The sequence below is a fragment of the Loxodonta africana genome, chromosome 27 (assembly GCF_030014295.1).
Source record: "Loxodonta africana isolate mLoxAfr1 chromosome 27, mLoxAfr1.hap2, whole genome shotgun sequence".
Taxonomy (NCBI): Eukaryota; Metazoa; Chordata; class Mammalia; order Proboscidea; family Elephantidae; genus Loxodonta; species Loxodonta africana.
In genome coordinates this window covers 15,830,235-15,852,554 of record NC_087368.1, presented here as the reverse complement: position 1 = coordinate 15,852,554, position 22,320 = coordinate 15,830,235, and the positions used below count along the sequence as shown (strand labels likewise).

The following is a 22,320-nucleotide window of genomic DNA, read 5'->3' as shown; positions in this document are numbered from 1 at the left end:
TGGAAATAATCTGAATTTAATTTTAAATACCGTACCACTTCTTTTATCAGGTGGAATTAAAAACAAATCAACAAAGCCAGGGGTAGAATGCAGGACAGCTATTTCAATTACACATTATAAAAAAAGTAATTCCACAAATTGAAAAATGTAAACAAGCTAATTCTGTCTTATTACTTCTATGACAACACAACTATAAAAAAAAAAAATAGTTATGTAAAAATAAGATTTATGCAATAAAGTGTTAACATCTACCAGGAACAGGAAGGGGCAGGGAAGCAAGAGGCACTGAGCTATTCCCATGCCAAATATCGGGGTGGGTGCTACAGAGGTTGTTTGTGCCCATAAGGACATTTACCTTAGTCTCTGAGAACCTAGTCATGGTCACACTCCTGATCTGGATCGGCAGTCAGTACTGAACTAGGTCCTGGGCGTTAACCCTTGCCCAGCTTACCGCATTACTATCTACATGGGCACCCCCACCCCCGATCTCAGGAAGTCTGCTAAAAAGGTTACCATGAACAAATGGCACTACGTAACTGCCACAGAAATCAGATTGTGAAACATCTAAGGGAGTGAATCGTGTCTGATTTTGGTCAGTAAAATAGGGCTGCCCAATGTCTAACAATTTTATTTGGGGCTTCAGTTTCAAAAGCATTTACAGATGTGAGCTATTTCTTTTGGCTTCTAACCACTAAGTTTAAGAGTTGGGAACTAACTAGGTAGTCTGGGTCAGAGCATGGAAAAACTCTTCCTATCTTTCCATTTTTATCCCTTTTTCCTATGATTCCATGTTTTCCCCCAGAGCAATCTAAGTATAAGCGTCCTATGTTGGTCTGCTTCCCAGTCTGCTGCATTTACCAGATGCCAGCAGACTGGATGGCTCCTTGAGGATTGGGCCACTCCTGTTCATCTCTGTGGGCCCTTCCACACACAGCACAGTGCTTCACCCAAGGTTTATCACAAACATTTGACCCTGGGCTTCCTCCTTCCTGCAAGGTGGGTGCCACTCTCTGTGGTTTGCCTTCAGTGTCTGAAGTTCAGTCCCTGTATCTCTCTTACTTTACTGTGAACTCTAAGCTGGAAATAACAGGAAATGATAAGAGTCTGCTACTGAATCAGAACCTAGGAAACAGATCAAATATAACTTCTTAAAGGTAATAAAATGATAAGCTGTTTAAAATATTGCTTTTTTTCATCTTTTACTTCCAGATCCTATTCATCCAAAGGCTGAAGAAGCATTTTCCAGAATGTGCTCTCCAGAACTTTTGGTGTTAGAGATAATCCCCTGTGGTCAACTGAACTGGTGAAACAGGTCACACTATGTCCACCTCCCTCTCAGGAACTCACCAGGCCAGCACATCAAAGGCCCTGAGAAGTCCTACAGTCAAGAATTCTGATTACTTTTTTTTCAAATGAGCATTTCCCAAGATTATTCCGTAGCAGAACCATCTCCCTAGGTCATACTTACTACCATCCTAAGGAACTGAGGCTCCAAAGAACCCACCGTGGGAAATCGGTCTAAGGCGCTTCCCCTCCCTGCCACCCTTGAGGTGCATAAATCTCTTGGTTATGTCTTTCAGACCAATTTATAAAACAGTAAAACATATTTCTGTCAAGGCTTATGATGCCGATCCTGCTTTGTCTTTGACCACGGCTGGCAACATCAGAAGCCCAGTGTTTCGTGAACCTAGCTTGTGCTTTTAGTGTGAAGGAGGTGCGAGGTAAGGCCTCTTAGCCCCTGAGCACCCTGGACAGTGAAGGCTGATGGCTTGTTCCACTTGGGAAGGACATCCAACTTACAACTAGTTCCGACTTTACTCACAAGGAGTTCTGACAGCTTCGACTACGTCTTGAGCTCAAAACGGGTATCGTTCACCCATTAAATTCTCTCATACGGTTATAACAAATCAGAAAGTACAATAAGACCCATCCATAACCCACTGTTGTCAACTCGATTTCGGCTCACAGCGACCCTATAGGACAGAGTAGAACTGCCCCATAGAGCTTCCAAGGAGCACCTGGTGGATCTGAACTGCCAACCTTTTGTTCAGCAGCTGTAGCGCTTAACCACTACACCACCAGGATTAAAGCAGGATGCAATTAAGAAAATGCAAGAAATACCTTAAGTGCAAAAGTGTAATATTCTAGGAGCCCTGAGGACACATCATTACCGTTAGGCTGGTACCAGATCACAGGTGTGTCAGAGCAGCTGCTGTAAGGAAGGGAGCCACCACACAGGATGGAATCACGTGATGGAAGCATCTGCCCTTTCTGGCATGTCAAATTTATATTTAAAAAAATTAAATTTCTCACACTTAACATTTTGAAAACCGAAGACAATATAAAAATGAGTGAATCAATGGCTGGTTACAGGGGGAAAAACTGTCTTTACTTCATATGTGTGGAAAATGGTGCATCTTTTAGAAATCTATTCAGATCTGGCTCTTGAGAAACCAGCTATTGTTTAACCCAACTGAAACAAGTAGCTCTGAATCCTGCTTTTTAAAATGACAACAACAAACACTAAACTCTTTCAAACAGTGCTAAGTCAGGGAATTATTCTTCCAATACAGGGCCTAGGAAAGCACATGTTAGCAAGACCACTTATAACATGTCTGATGGTACTGCGCGCCCAGGCTACACGAAAGTGCAAATAATGGCTCACCGTGTCATAAGTTGTTACGATCTTCTTCAGAACCTCAGGCACAATTCCCTGCAACTCCATCGTGGGATACTGCTCGCTGAGATTCAGTACAACGAGAGGGGTGTTATCAGGTCCCAGAAAGCGGGGAGACACCGCCAACATGCACTGCATGAGATTGGCCACGGAGGAGAGGCCGCACAGCTCCTTGAATGACACCACTGCGTTCTGTGAAGCAGCACAAAGGGAGACGTGTTATAACTAACCAGGGGTTTTCATTTCTCGTGTATGATACTTAACATACTTGATATTCTTGAACCTCCTGGTACAACAGTTATTGGAAATTATGACACAATTGGCTAATGACTATTTTATCCTGGGGAAAAAAGGCTAGTTTCCAAAGTAAATATGGTTACAGATATTTGTTATGCCGATTTATCGAAAGAACTGAAAAGGCAAATAAGCCGAATTCTTCTGAAGGGCAAAGCCTCTTTTTAGATGAAAGTTAGTAGTAATGCTAATATTGATACGCAATTATGAGCAAACAAAAAGAATGGCTTCTGCATTCAAAAAACATAGAGATTAGGAAAACGAAATCAAATCAGGTGTAAAATAAGTATCAAAGATGCCAGCCATCTGAAAAGGAAAGGAAAATGTGTGAGGCAGAAACCTGGCTCTCTCTTCCCTGTTTATGTCTGCTGGTTCCCCATCTAAAGGACCCAGGAAGACACTGCTGTTTACTCTGTACCCAGTGGGGTGTCCTGGTTACTCAGAGCCTCCCACCGCCCATGTCTTCACTGATCTCAATGCTCCTTCTTCCTTTCTTTTTTTTTCTTTCAAATCACCAGACAAATGCCATTAAAATGCCCATTAAAGATAAGCCTTTCAAAGATGTAAAGGGCCATAGCTGGCCTTCCTTGAGCCCTTACCAAGTACTGAGCCGCCCTAGGCATATTACACACGACCTCTCACGATGCTCTAACAAGCCATGCTATGGATGGGGACACTGGGCCTTGGCTATAATCTCTTTCTGTTCTTCGCCTAACATCACACGGTGGGGCGAGTGAAGGAGTCAAGGTTTTACCTGAAATCTGTTGATGCTGGGGCATGTGCTCTTTATCACCATGCTACAGCATAATAACAGGTACATTTTAATCAAAATTTTCCAGGCATACACGGTTCCTGATCTGGGCTGCGTGTGGATGGCAGCCACGGAGGAGGAATCTAGACCCTCCAGGCCCTCTGCCTTCTGCTCTCAAACACCTTGATTCTTGAGGGTAAGCAGTAAATTTAGTTTTAAAACAAAAATTTCATTTTTGCTAATATTGTTTTACACATGGGCATCAAACGATATATCATTTTGCTCAAAATCACTTTGATACTGACTATTATAAAACCATTATTGTGACATCTAAAGTGGAGTCCCCTATCACTCTGTCACACCTCCCTGTTTTATTTTCTTCACAGCACTTACCTGTACCTGCAGTTATCCTGTTTGTTTATTCACCTGCTCCCTGTCTCCTTCCCCTTCCTACTGCCCACTTGCACTCAAATAAAATCTCCCGAGGGCAGGCAGATGATCTGTTTGTGCACCCTGCATCCCCGTGGCCTAGCCTGCCTGTCATAGCAGGGCTGGTCAAAGATGGCCACCGATCGCTTTGTCATGTTAGCACAGACACGGGCTCTGGGACAGACGATGCTCAAGCTCTGGCAGGTTGAAGGAATTCTATGCCACACACAACAGCAGCTCAGGGGCTGGCGACAGTGCGGCTCACTCAGAGCTAAGGGTTTATTTACCAAGACACTCTCAACCCTCAGAAACAGGGAAAAGTCTTTCACACTTCTGTTATGTGTTTACGTTGAAGGAAAGCAAATAAAATTTCCCCGTTACAAGAAGGTCTTTTTATTAACAGTGTATCCATGGAGTTGGCTGATGGGTCAAACACTGAATTTTCTGAGTCAGATTTTACTGGCTGGTAGCATTCTTTACATAACGGCCATTTAAAAAATAAATAAATCCAGCTTTATAAAGATGACACTGAGCACCTATTGCCCACAGGGCACTTCTAACACACTAGGACAGGTGAGTGTCAAGGTCTCTGATTGGGGGGCCCATGCTGTACAGTTCTGTTTCACTCTCGGGCCCTAGTTTTTTATCACTCACAGGGCCTAGGTGCTTAATTAAATACATAATTCTTTACTGATTGCTTCTAGCCATTACATATTCAGAGGTAATTATGATCTCAGACTACTAATAAATTACAGACAACCCCACCACCCGTGTATTTTATTTAACAATAGCTGTGTTTTCAAAAACGACTAAAACCAAGAGGCTCCATATGCAAACACACGGGCTGTTTTAAGGGTTCATTTTTTCCAGCACTATAGTCCTGGTGGTGTGATGGTCAAATTGCTCAGCTGCTAATGGAAAGGAAGGTCAGCAACTTTGAAACCACCAGTTGAACAGGAGAAAGATGTAGCAGTCTGCTTCCGTAAAGATTAAAAAAAAAAAAAAAAAAGGCCTTGGAAACCCTATGGAGCAGTTCTACTCTGTCCTATCGGTTTGCTATGAGTCGGAATCGACTTGATGGCAACAGGTTTGGTTTTTGGTTTTTATAGCCTCATAAGAAAGGCCCGGAACGTCTCCTTTTTATGTTGATAGGCCATCAATTTGTGTTCCAGCTGTGGAATATTCAGAAATACCAGAGATTCCACGTACATGGATAGAGAAAGCAGGGCACTGGCAAGCAGCCATTCACAAGAACTGGGATGACTGTGTATAAGACAGCATCAAGATTGGTTTATTCTAACATAGAATCAGTATTGGCAACATCAGCTGTAGCTTTGGAAATTTAAATGATAAAACATGAGGCTAGTACTAAACATCCTGATAACCAATTAGAAAAAATTATCTGAAATCAAATATACTCATTATAAAAACAGATCTCAAATAGTCATAAACTATGCGTATGCACTAAGTAGGAAAAAAAAATAACTGCCTAATAAATACTTAACCATGAGAACCTTACCTGCATGTTCTCTCTCAGATCCGTGGCGTCCCGTATGGGGGGCTGGGCATTCTTGAACACCTCATCTACAGTTTTAATCCACAATGTTCTCAATGAAGCATATTCCCTGGATTTCTTCCCTTTCCTCACAGACAGGCCCCTCTTATGAGGTTTCCCTCCTCCTCTGCGGTTGGTGATGGCTACGTGGACAAACAGAGAAGCGTGCACTAGGACCTCTCCAGTCAGCGATTGCAGGGGCACGTGGCGGTAGCCTGTCTGTAAACATTCAAAGGGAATTGTATACTGGCCAATAAATTCATCCCCAATGTAATCGTCATCTAGCACTACAAAGCGCACCATGGCCAGCTCAGGTAGGTTGATTTGAAATTCAAAGCTTTCATCAAAAATGGGAGCGTCTCCATTCTGGTGCACTGTTTTCGTCCTTTGTTCTGCACAGTCGGCAGGGATTCCGTGAATTTCCACATAGACATAAGGATCCACCACGTCACCTTTGGCACCTGATCCTTTGGGCTTGGGAAAGTTCTGCCCGCTGATGATTTTAATGTGAAGGAGTTGAGGTGAGACTCCTGGGACAGAGTCTTTTGTATTGGCACTGAAGAAAGAGACTTCCTCCCTCATGATGGCTGGCCGAAGGACATAGCCACAGTTCCCATTCTGTCTAAACCAGCCGATATTCAGGTCCATCATCAATCCTGGCGTCTGAAAGTTCATGGCTACTATTTGACAACCACATTTCCAAAAATCTTGAGGGTTCATGTTACTAGAGTCAATTCTCATTGGACTAGGAAAAACCCGAGCAAGAAAACGTTTGTTGTAATTTACAAAGTCCCCTGGATTTTCATTGGCGTATTTGCTAGCAAGCACTTCATTAAATGAGCAGACTTCCCAGTACTTCTGAACCTGAAATGACACCTGAAATTCTTTGAACTGAACTGATTTGCAGATGCTGACCAGCTCTGAGAGTTCTTTACAAAGCTGAAATCGTTTCAGAGGCACATGGTTGGGTTGTTCCGCGTTCTCTTTTCCCATCCTCTGAGACATTTCTGCTCCTTCATCTTCATCAGTAACGTCTCCTTCTACTCCAGAGCAATTTGAGGAAAGTTTCTTTGCTTTAATCAGTATTTTCCCTTTTAGGACATCTGGGGATGGCAGATAAGATTCCTCAACATTAGGTAACGTGGTATACAGCTTGTCTCCTAAAATTTTCTTCATGTGTTGGACCATTACCTTCTGTTGTTTAATAGAACAGTGGTTTTCTAAACACAAAATAAGGGGATACTCAGAAGCAAAGAATGCGTACTTGTTAATAATATCAATGACACTGCGGAATACTATCTGAGAGGTCATGGTGTGGCCTGTGTAAATTACAGGTTCATTATCTGGCCCATCCCATACGTCTAATTCAACACTCCGGCAGCCCAGTTTAAGAGCTCGAATGTATCCTGTGATATCAGAGGGACCCCGGAACTGATCCTCTGTTAAGTATGTATTATGAGATGAGTTTATAAAGTAATGAGACAAAGGTTGCTTCATATCCTGACAGACCTTCTTATGTTCCGGATCGAATATGTAACAGTCAGGTGACATAAGGTAATTAGTGAATCCATCTATGGAGAGCCAGCCCTTTTCCTGACCCTCTTTGGACGGCTCATATTTGTGAATAATTTCAAGGCTTATTTCCTCATTTATATGTGCCACACCCTGTTCTGCCTCAAGAAACATCATAAGGTCCTTGGTATCAAGGAATTCTTTATTGCTTGAAAACTGAACTAAAAGGAAATAAATTTCAGGTCTAGTACAAAGCTCATGGAAAACCTCAACAAACTCTTCCTTTGTGACTTCAGTACCAGCTTTGTCCTTGGATTTGTGCAATTCTTTGAACTTAAGCTCAATTTTGCTCGTTTTTAAGCCAGGGTTGAGGTTTCTGATACACTGCACAGCATTACACAGGCTTATATGTCCCAGGTTGTCTACATCTACTTCACCAAACATCTGTGAAACCCAAGAAGTCCTCATGTTGTCTTGGCTACTTTCTAACATATCAAGTGTATGTTTTCCATAAGAAATTAGGTACCGCAGTCCAGTAACCCAGATGTTTGCAACATCTGCAGAGTTGGCAACCAAATCCAGTGACTCATAATTCTCTCCATAGATGACTGAAAATGCACAGTCTTCAGATATCTGGTCAGAAATGCCATTGCTGCGGAATATGTCCGTATTTTTTCCTGTTCTCACTTCCTTGATGGATTTAATATCAATTTTGGCTTTCTCAGAATCCTTCTTGGACGGCTCCCACCTCAGGCTTTGCATGTCAGCGTCTAGTAAAAAATACCTATGGTAAATCCTAGAGTTGGAGCGAACCTTTTTCAGTTCTGAACCCTCAACCATTGAATTGATACAATCACTTGCACTGCTGATCTTCTTCTCTGTTGGCATGCTGCTGAATGACACCGTCTTCTTCCGTTCTCTTTTCTGTTTTGTACCATCCTTGAAGAAAAAAAAAATTGAATTAGCAGAACATAAATACAGGTGTCTATGTTTGAGACTAGGAAAAACAATTTTATTTCTTTGAAAAAAAAATCAAACTGTTAGGATTTCCCGTTCTACATCCTATGATGAATGATATTCATTCACTTCTAAAGCTCCGAAGTGGCCTTGAAGTTCACAGCCTAATACCAACAGGTAGGGAATCATTATTGAATAACTGCAACTCACGTGTGTCAAGAAGCACAATTTCAATAATATACAATAAAATTTTGTACACAGAACTGGCTACATAATTTTTAGGGCCCAAGGCAAAATGAAAACGCAGGACCCTTTGTTCAAACATAAATTGAGAATTTCAAAAGGGTGACGTAGGGCCCTGTGTGATCCTGTGTGACTGCATAGGTCACATGTCCAAGAAGCTTGCCCTGGTTTTGTACACATCTCCATCACCCGTGTTGTTCAGAGGCTTGAAGTCAGATCACTTCCCTCAGAATCACCTGGGCTACCTAGTTAAAAGCAGATTCCTAGCCCCGTAAAATCAGATCTCTGGGGGTGATGCCCAGGGATTTGCATTTCCGGCGGCACCCCAGGTGACGGGCATGTACACTACAACTTGTAAACCACTTCCTGACTGCTTGGGCTCACTAAGATGCTGGGCTATTTCTGGAAACTATACATACCAAGGAGATCCAGTGGTGCAGTGGTAAAGAGCTACAGCTGCTAACCGTAAGGTCAGCAGTTTGAATCCACGAGCCATTACTTGGAAACCCTATGAGGCAGTTCTACTCTGTCCTGTAGGGTCACTATGAGTCAGAATCAACTCGAGAGCAATGAGTGTGTGTGTGTGTGTGTGTGTATATATATACACAAAACCAGAAACAGCCAAGTACGAATCATTAAAGACTAAGAGTCTGTTAAATGGGTAGCTTCCAGAATTCCAGTAGAAATTTTTGGGTCTTCAGAGTTTCCATATTATATCAGTCATGGTCCTAAAACTTTTAGACAGAAATAGTTTTACTGATGCAGTTGTATTAAGTCTGGGTGAGCGGCATAGATTACAGGTGAAGGTACTATTAAAATTCTAGAGTTGGATTTATTGAAACCTACTACTATGCACCTGGAGACCTGGTGGTGCCCGTGGTTGAACGTTTGGCTGCTAATCAAAAGGCAGGCAGTTCGGGCAGGCAGTTCGAATCCACCAACCGCTCCTCAGAAACCCTATGGAGAAGTTCTATTCTGTCCTATAGGGTCACTATGAGTCAGAAATGACTTGACAGCAACTTTTTTTTTTTTTTTTTAGTACTATGCACCAGGCTGATGCTTGGAGCAACAACACCTATGTACTTCCAATATTAATAAATTATTATCACTCTGAAGTGAAAAGTTTTAGGCAGCATCTGTTTCTAAAGAAGTCTGCATCACCAATAATGCGCTTCCCAACCTTCCTGCATATTGTAAACAGGTTCCCACCCTGAGGAGCTAACACTCCATCAGCGTGGAGGCCTGTCCCTGTACAGATGTCTTCATCATTATTATTTACTTGCTCAAATGACCTCACAAAATCTTTCACAACTTCAACCTAAAAAAGATTTTACTGCATTTCAGGAAGTGTATAAAATCTGCTATGAATTTCTAATAAAAGTCACTGTATTCACAGATAAGGAACAGGGCTGGGGGTTCTGATTATATTACTTTCCTGGCAATAAAGGAAAGAGCACACAAAATACTATGCAAAGGTAATTCTAATGTTCCTGCTCTGGATAGGCCCTATTTTGAATAAAATCGCCTCTATATCTTAAAAAGCTATTATGCTATTCTATGCCTGAAATCCAAAACCACTTTTACTTTTTGACTACCTACTTCCAGGAGCAATTTGCAAAAGGTAATTAAACTTAAACTTTAAATCATATGGGTACCATTTCCCTCAAAGTTTTAAAATGAGCCAAAGAGGCTTTTGTGATCTGAGTGCCAAGATAAAACATAAAAGGCACAAGGCAGAGTATTTCTTTATAATCATATCCTCAGAACAATAAAGGGCAAAAGACGTAAAAACTGTGATAATTTCATCCATAAGATATATTGTATTATAGCCGTTCCAAATCCCTAAAGCGGAGATTGTATTTTATCTATTCAAGCGAGTTGGCATGAAATTAAATTTACAATCAGCCACGCATAACAGTATGAAACAAATGTATAAATTTCCTATTTTTCAGCATGAAGGCTCTCTATACTTTTAAGAAGACACATCTACCTTTAATAGAGACAGAATACTAATTACATAACAGGTTTTTATTTTCCTTATAAACTGTACATCAAAGATGCCACCGGTGAAAAGATAAATGAAGATGCTTATTTATTAAAATTACGTAGTGTATTTTCTTAACACTGCCATCTTTCATTATTCCATTTTTACACTGGGTTAGTATTTTACCACCACATTCTATTTTGTTACAAATGATACATTTCAAATTCACAGGTCTACATGTGATTAAGAAGGGAAACCAAATTGTAAAGTAGGTTAACAGCGTGCACACCAGTGCACGCATTCACATGGCCACATCTGTGGGACATCCAGCAGCTTAAACATCGGACTTCTGGCTTTAAAAACACTGCCTTGCTTTTCACAATCCAGTCCAGGCTTTGGTCCCTGACTTCTGGTCATGGATCGCAGACACATGAACATGCCAACCCCCAAGCACAGGCTCATATAAGGACAGCAGGAACGCCTCTTTCCTGAGACTTCCTGTCCCTTCTTCCCCCTCTCTCTGCTGTTGCCTGGAACCATCCTGTCCTCTCCACAGCACACGCAGGTCTGAATGAGAAGGTCTGTGTTCCTCCGTCTCCCTAGCAGATAAAGCTATTAGGAAACATCACTAGGGGAGATGCTTGCTTAGAGACCAGCAAGGAGGACAGCAGGTGTGAGCCTGTACTCATTACTGGGTGGACTGAATCACTGGCTGGAAGCAAGGGGCTGTAATGACAAGAGAGGGAGGCAAGCTGGTTCCCCATGATGGGGACAACAGAAGCGCTTGTGTGGGAGGGAAGGAGAACTGGAGTTCAAAGGCAGGAGGTCTGTGTCCCTGACGACCTGCCTAACTCACTGGAATCTTTACCCCACCCCTCATTTCTACCGCGTTCACTCTCTAGCCCAGCAGCCATCAAGTGCTTGCCTAAGCTAAGCAGCTGGTCCGTAGCAGAGTTGCTATCTACTTCTATGTTGCTTCTTAATGGAGACTGGTTTACATTTAACAATGAGAAGTGATCAAACTATATGTGCTATGCATATAGTTTTTCTTTTAATTAAAAGAAGACTAAATGCATATAATTTACATGCACCAATTGCTAATGCCAGAAAACCAACGTAAGCTTCTTTCGAAACAAAGATGCCTCGGTAGGCATTTTTAAATGGTATAAATCATGTCTCAGGGCTGACTGAAATACTGCTCTCATCATCTAAAGCTTCTGAGTGCTGAATACAACAGAATGGAAGTTTGGCCCACTGATGCCTTCTTATACTCTATCAGCACTTACAACCTTCAGCAGAAAAAAACAGAAAACAAATGTCCAGACAGGAAGAAAACCAGCTTCCTCCATATCACAGGATTTAAAAATAGGAAAAAAAAAAAAAACTTCAAAGATTCATTTATTCATTTAACTAACACATATTTGCTGAATAACAATTTTGTACCAGGTAGGCTTGTAGGTAAGGCGATAAACAAGAAACCATTGAGTGCAATGCTAAGGAAATTTTTCTGCACTACGGCGATTCGAGAAGAATAAAAATGTTCATAGAAATTATACTTAGCATTAAAAATGGAAATGGCTGTATTGAGTCCTGTGGAAAAACATGCTCATTTCTAACAAGACTGCCTCCTTTATTGAATAGAAGATTGTCACTGCCGTTTAGCTACTAAAATCACCATCTGGAATATTTAAGAAGTAGTAACATGTCAATTTCATGAATTTCCATCCTGAAGTGAGGTAACGAGTAGGTGGGCCTCGTTTCTTCTGCTGGCCACAGGGTGCTTTACACTCACCCGATTGGTCTTTTAGCTCATTCTGGAGAAGGGGAGAATGAAGGAGGAGCTGAAGTCTTGTCTAAGGACACGCAGACAGCATTTGATGCCTTGCTAGAAGGAATTTACCTCCTACTTTCATTGTATTTCTCCCGTAGTTCACAACTGATTGGTTTCCATTTTCTGTCTGATCATTCCTCGATAAACCCCATGGAAAAACAACACATCACTGTTAGATTCAATATACTGGCAAAAATAGTGAACAAGTCAAGGCAGTGATTCTGATGTGGGCGTGTGGGTACCGCAGAATAGAAGGGGTACGGTAAGAAAAGAAAGCAGCCACTTATCCTTTTGTTTGTTTTTCAATCATGTTATTTATTTTAATTTCGATTATAAATAACATTAGAGTATGAGATCTTTATGTTTATCAAAGGGGGTCTAGGATTAAAGAGAATTGAGAAACACTGGGTTAAAGAAATTTCTGTCCTGAACAAAGAAACACAACGCACACGCGCGCGCACACACACACACACGACAAGAAACAACGTGAGGTCCATCAAACGAGCACAGCAAGTTCTGACCTTTCTTCAACTCGATAACACTAACTCTGAATTGAAAGAATAAGGCATGCAGACATATCAGGGCTACCTTGCAAGATTTCTCACACATCTTAAAAACGATGTACTATCCATGATGAACAAGAAGAAGGAGAAAAAAAAAAAAGGAAACAGCAAAGCGGTCACTCTGAAGGTCATTTTATAAAATAAGATGAATTGAAAAAGAATAAAATACAGTAACTCGAAGAAAAGCTGGTGTGACCAAATGGTGCTTCCTGCTCACATGGAAGGGCCCATTATTACAAGTAACAGGAAGCTAATTGGTCTGTGGGTGCCTCTCCTCAATGGGTCCTCCTCTCCTATGATGCTCTCTACTGTATCCCAAAATCCCACCCTGATCCAAGTTTGGTAAGGAGTCCGTGAGGGCATAGATCTGATAGTGGCTGGGAAACCTATATCAAAAAACCACTGCTGACAAATGGATTCCGACTCATTGCTACATTATAGGTCAGAGTAGAACTGTCCCCCACAGAGTTTCCAAGGAGTACCTGGTGGATTCAAACTGCCGACCTTTTGGTTAGCAGCCAAGCTCTTAACCACTGCACCACCAGGGCTTCTAGGTTATGAGAAAGTCACAAAGTGGGGACAAAGACATTTTAGATGATGGCTGTGGATATAAAAAGTCATAAGAAAACATCACTCCTACTCTGAAAAGAAAAAGCCAGGCGATCTATAAAATGGTAACTTTTCTTGAACTCATCAGAATCTAAAGCCAGTGATGCACTGAAGGTAACAAGTGAGAGCTGTGGTTGCAAGGTAACCAAGGAAACTGAACTCCATAGAGTGACAAGTCCTCCCAAGGAATGGCAGGACCTAGAAACTTTCACTTTCAGCAGAGTGTGGGAAGAAAAGGTGGCCACCATAGACGCAGATAAGAAGAAATCAGCTAAAATTTTAAGGAATTCCTAAAGGCCAAGTATGGGCCAGTATATATGTTTAAAGTAACTTGGAGTCCCAGAGACAAGGAGTTTGCAATCATTTGTAAGTTTTCTCCACAGGGCCTGCACTGTGTGCTCCTGAGTAAGATTGGGAGTCTAGCAGGACAGAGAGCTCACCTCAGGGGTACAGGCATGCAGGAGGTGACGGTTGCTGCTGGGGGCAGCATGCAATTCCACCTTCTTCCCAAACCTCCTCTCATATGAAGCAAAAGCCTGAAGTCACTGGGGCAGGCATAGGAAATCCTCTCGCTCCTCAGGCCACTGGGAGAAGGGTGGAAGCAAAATCTATCTACCTCCAGAAGCAAGAAAAAAGTCACTGCCCCTGAGGCAGGGGTAGAAGAACCCTTTGGACCCAGAATCCTGTACCAATGAAAGCAAACCTCTGCCACCACATGGGGAGGGGCAGGAAACTGTCTTGCCCAAACTCACCACAGATACAAGCTGAGCATAGCTTACATGGGGAATGGGGCAGTAATGCTGAGGAGAACCTGCCTCTGAGCACTACGTGCACAGGGCTGCGTAAGACTGAAACTGGACCAGGAGAATCAAGAATCCTCAGAGCCCACTAAAAGCCTGAGTGGCAAGCAGTCTACCACTGCAGGAGGGGCAAGATCATGGGAAAAGACCCTTCTGTGACACAGTCATGTCACAGCTGTAAGATGAGGGTGGAGTAGGACTGCTGAGTCAACCTTCCAGTACCCTAGCTCCAACTCTAAATACAAGGTTACAGTGGCCCACCAGTAGTGGAATTTGAAGTCAGTGGTGCACTGAAGGTAACAACAGGAAGTAAAAACCGAAACTTAGCTCAATTACCAACTAGACTGACTCAACTTCCCCAATACTAATAACCTGGAAGAAGAGGCATACCTATTTCTGGGCATAAATGCTATTTATCTCAGGCTTTATTAGACAAGACATCCAGCATTCAATAAAAATTACAGGATATAAAAAACAATGTAAAAAAAGAAAGGCCCACTGTCAAGAGACAAAAAAATCCACAGAGCCAGGCTCAGAGGTAGCCCGGATGTTGGAACTATCTGAAAGGGACTTTAAAATAACTACAATTAATATGTTAATGGATCTAGTGGAAAAGGACAACGTGTATGATTAGATGGAATGTTTCAGCAAAGAGATGGAAATTATAAAAAATACTACAATGAAAACTCTATTAAAAACAACCAAACATTATCAGAGACAATAAATTCCTTTGATGGACTTACAGGCAGACTGGACATAGCTAAGGAAAGAATCAGTGAACCTGAAGATGGGTCAACAGAAATCATCCAAACTAAAACACAAAGAGACAGAAGAGTCAAAAAATACAAAGCAGAGCAACCAAGAGCTATTGTCTGACATACGTAAAAAGGGAATCCCAGGGGATAAGAGAAAGAATAGGACAGAAGAAGTATTTGAAGAGACAAAGCCCTAGAATTTTCCCAAATTAGATCTAAGAAGCTCAAAGAGCCACAAAGAATATTAAACACACACATACACACACATCTAGACATACCACAGTCAAAGTGCTAAAAAATGAATATAAAGAGAAAAGCTTTAAGGCCATGAGAAAAATAAAGAACATATAGGGAAGAAGTTTAAGAATTACAGTTCAGATGGATTACAGGTGATCCACTTACAGCTAACCACAAGTTGTCTACTTGGTCAGTAGTTTGCAAATATACTGCATATAATGAACACTTTCATAAAAAAAGTTATTTACTTCTCAAGTCCCTAAATTTTCCAGTGCTACAAAGGTGTCCCGAACCTAGATGTTAAGTCTTTAAGGGGTCAGTGGTGGGTTTCTGAATCTCCACAGCCTGTGATCACATTCTGAAAGTGATCTGCAAACCCATCCCCTTCCTTGAAGAAGTTTGGAATCACAGCCTTATTAATTTTAGAAGGCAAAGAAAAAATGATTATCATTGCCTTTGGAAGAATGCTAGCCTTAGAGTAAAGGCAAAGGTAACTGTTCTACAGGCTTCTAAAGGAAAACTTAACATTATCCAAAAGAGATATGATAAAGGAGAAGATAGAGAAAAGAAAGATAATGTAAGTGACATAATTTATAGATAAAAGTAATAGAATTTTATTAGTAAAAACAGCAAAAGCAATCAATTACAGAAATAACTCTCATTTATAGCTGTGAAATGGTTTTCTTTGTATCAGGCAGAAAAAAATAATCCAACAGTTCATAAACTTCCTATCTCAGGAATCACTCGTGAAAATACTATGAGACACAAGATGTGACTTAGCACTGCAGGTCCTCTGTGTCTCAGTTTTCTTACCTGTAAAATAGGGATCAAAGCAATATCTACCCCCCAAAATGTCATTTATAGTAGGGTTCTTAGAATGATTAAAAGAATTCATATTTGAAAAGTGCTTCAAATGCTGCCTGGAAGTTTGTATGTTCTATATTGTTGTTGCTGTGCACCTTTAGTCAATTTTGACTTATAGCAACCCTACAGGACAGAGTAGAACTGCCCCATACAATTTCCAAGGCCGGTGGCACAGTTGCTAAGAACTTAGCTATTAACCAAAAGGTCGGCAGTTCAAATCCACCAGTTGCTCCTTGGAAGCCCTACATGGCAGTTCTACTCCATTCTATAGAGTAGCTATGAGTCTGGACTGACTCAGTGGCAACAGGTTTGGTTTGTGTTTTTTTTGGTTTAATTTTTGTGGAAACAGACTGCTATATCTTTCTCCTGCAGAGCAGCTGGTGGGTTTGAACTGCCAACCTTTTAGTTAGCAGCTGAGAGCTTGGTAACCACTGCGCCATCAGGGCTCCTTCTGTCCTATGTTCCAAAATCCACGGTCATCGAGTCAATTCCGACTCATAGAGACCCTATAGGACAGAGTCAAACTGCCCCATAGGGTTTCTGAGGCTGTAAATCTTTATGGAAGCAGACTGCCACATCTTTCTCCCATGTCCTATACTATACCTTGTTCAATATATAAATTTCAAGCTAAGATTATTTCTTCATGGAAGAAAAATAAACAGATATACTATCACAATGTGTAACTTCAACAGCCTGATCATCTAGGATGTGTTGGAAGTTAGTCCCATTCAGAATACACATCACTCCCTCTGGGCCTTGTCCAACTGATATCACTACTTCATGCTACCGTAGAGCTTCGGAATGCAACCAAGCAGATGTCACACCCCAGATTTATTGGGAAACCTTCAGATAGCCAGATGCCCTCTCAAAATAAAGCTTCAGAGGGCTGCATCCTCACATCTCTAGAAAGCAATAAGCAAACCATTTCTCTAAGTCTTGTGCTAATTTTAAATCCCATTAATTTAATAAAAGATAAAACTTAACTTATGCATAAGCATTCACATATAAAAAGTACAAGTTTCAAGCAATGATCCCCATAATATTTTTGTCTAAAAAAATTCAAATGACTTCGATCAAAGCATCTTCTGAATTGGAATTTAGAGGATTCCTTCTACTTCACACTCCATTTTATTTGCAGTGTAGATAAACCTACTGTGTTCAAAACAGCTACATGTAAAGAAAACAAGTTTCCAATCTCAGTAGAAGGGAGCTTTCAAGGTCAGGTTAAAGTCTCCAAATCATTTGATGCAATGGGTTACAGCTGCCTTTAGAAGACAGGGGATTTTAATTGTGAAATCAGCGGACCATAATGAAACGCCAACACCACTTTCATTACGACACTTTTGTTGAAACACTTTCACTTACTGCTGAAATATTTGTTCAAAGTAAATTTACAAAACCATAATGTACCTCTGTGTCCAATGTAAACTGCAATAAAATCCATCGTTCTTCTCCAGTAATGAAAAACTTAACGGCAAGCACCGCGCTCCTATAAACTATACTAGCGATACTTTACATTCCAGTGAAAATATTGATGCTAATGAATTTCAAATTATGATCTATAATAATGGTACTTAAGTGGCCCGCTCTGGTGTGAAAACTGTCAGGGTTTCTCAACTTTGTGTATGGTAATTCTGTATTCAGCACATTATAGAGCCTGCTGACTTCCTATGGTACAGAACTATTTCGGGACGCGGTTATGTAACTTTAATTGTTAATAACTGTCTAGTAAGTCGTATTGAACTTTAAAGGCATGCAAGTAGAATTACATAACATGACTGCTTAGCTCCAAATGTGATCGATTCTAAGCTGTACTATAAATAACATTTTGGGTGGTAGACACTATTTTTTCCCCTAAATTGTGTTGGTTCTTCGCTACTCCATGATAGTTTAAGGAGGAAGAATTTATCTTCCTTTTTTTTAATCCTTAAAACTGGCATTGCTTGAGTTTGAAGGAAAATGATGGTAATCAGGGGATAGTCAGGAATTAGAGGAAAAGGAAACCTTCCAGAGCTATGGTAGCAAAACTACTGCAGGCAAAGCTATTGACTTGGTCCATATACACGATAGCAGAGAAGTAACCGTAGCTCATTCGATCAGAAATTTTAATAATTCCATAATTATTTTTAAATTAAAATGTAAGGAAAATTGTTCCACTGATTATTTATGATGCAATCATTTTGTTTATTATTTCACTTTTCTTTTCTTCAAGCAACAAAGTTCTTCCTGGGGCTGTTTTTCAACCTAATGGTTTACTTGCATATGAAATTAGTGTTTGTGTTGGAAGCTATTAGATCAGAAAAAAAAAAGTGAATCATACAAAGGGGAAACTCAGCTTTCTACAAAATATTCTTTTAAGTACCAAGCCATTCGTGAGGCCTTCCCACGCCAGTCCAGCCCTCAATATTCTCTCCTTTCCAAACCTGCGCAGTATTTATAGTGTCTACCCTATAATTTAATCCTTAATGATAGTCTTGTTCAGTTTGCTGATTGTTTTATGTGGGTTAGTCTTATCTTTTCAAGTATAAGGTGAACTTTTTGAATGATGGGCCATGTCTTACATTCTACAGGCCCTGGCATACTGGACCAGTGCGGGCTTTCAGAACTGTAGCCCCTTTTGATGAACTGGTAATCACAGTAAAGTCAGTGATTCTCTGGAATTAATAACCCAAAACCAAATGCATTGCCATTGAGTTGATTCCGACTTATATTAAGCTGCTGTTGTTAGCTGCTGTCAAGCTGATTCTGACTCATAACAACCCTATGTACAACAGAACCCAAACACTGCCCAGTCCTGTGCCATCCTCACAATCATAGTTATGCTTGAGCCCACTGCTGCAGCCACTGTGTCAATCCATCTTGTTGATGGTCTTCATCTTTTTCTCTGACCCTCTACTTTATTAAGCATGATATCCTTCTCCAGGGACTGATCCCTCCTGACAACATGCCCAAAGAATGCGAGATGTAGCTTCACCATGCTTGCTTCCAAGGAGCATTCTGGTAGTACTTCGCCCAAGACAGACTTGATCCTTCTTTTGGCAGCCCATCGTATATTCAACATTCTTCTCCAGGACCACAATTCAAAGGTGTCAATTCTTCTTCAGTCTTCCTTATTCACTGTCCAGTTTTCACATGCATATGACGCAACTGAAAATACCATGGCTTGGGTCAGGCTCACCTTAGTCTTCAAGGTGACATCTCTGCTTTTCAACACTTTACAGAGGCCTTTTGCAGCAGATTTGCCTAGTGCAATGCAACTTTTGAGTTCTTTACTGCTGTTTCCATGAGTGTTGATTGTGGAGCCAAGTAAGATGAAACCCTTGACAACTTCAATCTTTTCTCCACTTATCATGATGTTGCTTATTGGTCCATTTGTGAGAATTTTTATTTTTTTTAAGTTGAGGTGTAATCCATACTGAAGGCTGTGGTCTCTGATCTTCATTAATAAGTGCTTCAAGTCCTTTTCACTTTTGGCAAGCAAGGTTGTGTCATCTGCATAACGCAGGTTGTTAATAAGTCTTCCTCCAATCCTGATAACGCATTCTTCACACAGTCCAGCTTCTCGGATTATTTGCTCAGCATACAGATTGAATAGGTATGGTGAAATGATACAACCCTGACACACACCCTTCCTGAGTTTAAACCAATCAGTGTCCCCTTGTTCCGTTCGAGTAACTGCCTCTTGATCTATGTACAGGTTCCTCATGAGCACAATGAAGTATTCTGGAATTCCCATTCTTTGCAATGTTATCTACAATCTGTTAAGATCCACACAGTCAAATGCCTTTGCATAGTCAATAAAACACAGATAAACATCATTCTGGTATTCTCTGCTTTCAGCCAGGGTCCATCTGACATCGGCAATGATATTCCTCGTTCTACGCCCTCTTCTGAATCCAGCTGGAAGTTTCCAGCAGTTCCCTGTTGATATACTTCCACAGCTGCTTTAGAATGATCTTCAGCAAAATTTTACTTGTGTGTGACATTAATGATATTGTTAGATAATTTCCTCATTCAGTTGGATAACCTTTCTTGGGAATAGGCATAAATATGGATCTCTTCCAGTCAGCTGGCCAGGTATTAAAAAAAGGACAAAATAAGCTAATTTTTTAGTTAAACCGAAATGACCGTTTATGTAAGTTATATTTATTTTTAAAAGAAACAGAAATCCTTTTGTCATTTCTTCAATTTAAAGGTGACAAATTACAAAACCTTTATGTCAAAAAGTACTGTTTAAAAAAACCTCAGAGTCACAAGAGGGCTGCTGGATGCAAAACAGTATGAAAATAAAGTTGATAGTACAAGGACAGGCAGGGTCAATGCTTTCATTTTCTAAGACTCTTCAGCTTTGACTATTAAATTTTTATCTATAACATTTATATAAAAAAATCAAATAGTTATAGTTCTAAAGCAATACTAGCCAATGTTCAAATAACTATTTTTAGCAGATAACAAATTGTTCATTGGCTATCAAAGAGCCACAATGAAGAGAAATTTATTAACAAAACTCATTTTTCAACAACAGTGTTTTCTCTCCTCCATTTATAAATCTGGGCCTCTACCATATCTTGTTTTCAGGTCTGTCCTCAAATTCAACATCTCTAAAACAAAACTCACTTTGTCTCCCTGACCAGCTCCCCTATCTTGGTGACCCACTTCCACCTATGGTCCCACTGTCTGAATCTTCTGGCCTAGGAATGTGGAATCATTTTATATACAGTTTATTTATTACATGCTTACTTCGTACTCAACACTCCTATGATGTGAGTATGATTTACGATCTTCATTTTACAGCAAGGTGAAGTAGCCTGCCTACAGGAGGACAGTTAGTGGCTACAAGGCCGGATGCTAAGAGAGTGGTCTAATCAGGAAAGCCGAGTCCAGGGCGTATCTGTATCAGCTCCCAACAGGAAGGCCTACACCTCTTCATGCCTTGAGTAACACCACCACCAATCACAGCAAGTACTCTCTATTACCATCACTGTATATATGAATGTAGCAACTGCTATTTTTGCCAATCACTGAGTGCTTTCTATGTGCCAGGTACCGAACTACGTATTTTGTTTCTCTTTAATTCAAATGACAACTTTGAGGTAGGTATCCTCACACCCATGTTACAGGCAAAGAAACTAAGAGTTTGAGAAGTAAAGTAACTTATCTAAGTACTCAGGACCAAAGCCTGCTTCACTCTACAGTACTGCTCACATGTTGCAATCTGGTAGGTGGGCTTCATGGCATCAACTGCCCTCATCAAGAATCTGCTTTCCCACGTCACCTCCTGTGTCCAGGCCACTCTGCCTGGCTTTAAGGCCCTCTCAATGTGCTCCAACTCTTATAACCACTGCTTCTCTCCCCCAATTTTCCATCACTCCCTAAATACAAACCCTCTAGTCAGATCGTTGTTTCCTGCACTAGGAATGAATGTCCAGGTTCGTCAGCCACTTCTGGGCCATCGCTTATTTCCCCTGCCTGTATTATTCTCTCTTCCATCCTTACATCTCCAAATTATACCCCATCCTAAAGGTCTTGCCAAAACTTATGGTCTTCCATGAAGTCTTCTGCAACTGAGAGCAGGGTAACTTTTCTTCTGTTAAAAAGCCTTTGTGCTTGATGTCAGTACCATACAGATAAGAAGTGTTTACAAAATCTGTGAACTTTCTCCAACCAGAACACAAACTTCTAACAAGCAGTTTACTTTCTAAAATTTTATTTATTTACTTATTGAATCCTCCACTGAGCCCAATGCCACACCAGACAAAAAAAACAGGTGCCTAATACGTAATAAAAATAGCAGAATTATACTTACTATTTGATTTTAATATGCTATGTGGGGAATGATCACAATAACAATTTTAAAACACTTTGTTTTCTTTAAGATTGCAGCCCTTATCTTTAAGCATGCCCCTAAAATGTGTGTATTTATTTATTTATACGTTAAGCACGTGTGCTGGCTACTAACAGATTCTGTATGGTGGAAAATGTCCACAGCATTAAACTGCAGTTCTAATGTTTCTACCCAGTCTTACCTACCTTGGCAACTACTGCTGTATAGCATGAGTCCCATGCTCAGTGCCATGCCAGGCTATAGGGTCACTGTGAGTTGGAACAGACCCCACGGCACCTGACAACACCACCACCACCCTGGTTAAAGCACTCAGCTGCTTACTGAAAGGTTGGTGGTTCCAACTCACCAGCCTCTCTGCAGGAGAAAGATGCGGCAGTCTGCTTCCGCAAAGATTTACAGCCTTGGAAGCCCTAT

The 22,320-nt window shown here is 40.9% G+C and overlaps 1 protein-coding gene across 3 annotated transcripts in view; it reads right to left on the bottom strand.

Moving 5' to 3' along the window:
* Positions 1-22,320, bottom strand: part of PLCL2 (phospholipase C like 2) — a 218,726-nt gene that overhangs the window by 82,414 nt on the left and 113,992 nt on the right. For 2 of the 3 annotated variants that reach the window (XM_003415738.3, XM_064277341.1), the window contains exons 2-3: positions 5,671-8,157; positions 2,666-2,869 (exon numbers count right to left, since the gene is read on the bottom strand). In XM_003415738.3, coding sequence (XP_003415786.1) covers positions 2,666-2,869; positions 5,671-8,157 — 2,691 coding nt within the window. Of the gene's footprint in view, positions 1-2,665; positions 2,870-5,670; positions 8,158-12,194; positions 12,806-22,320 lie in introns of those variants that run through there. The other variant, XM_064277340.1, reaches the window with a different exon arrangement.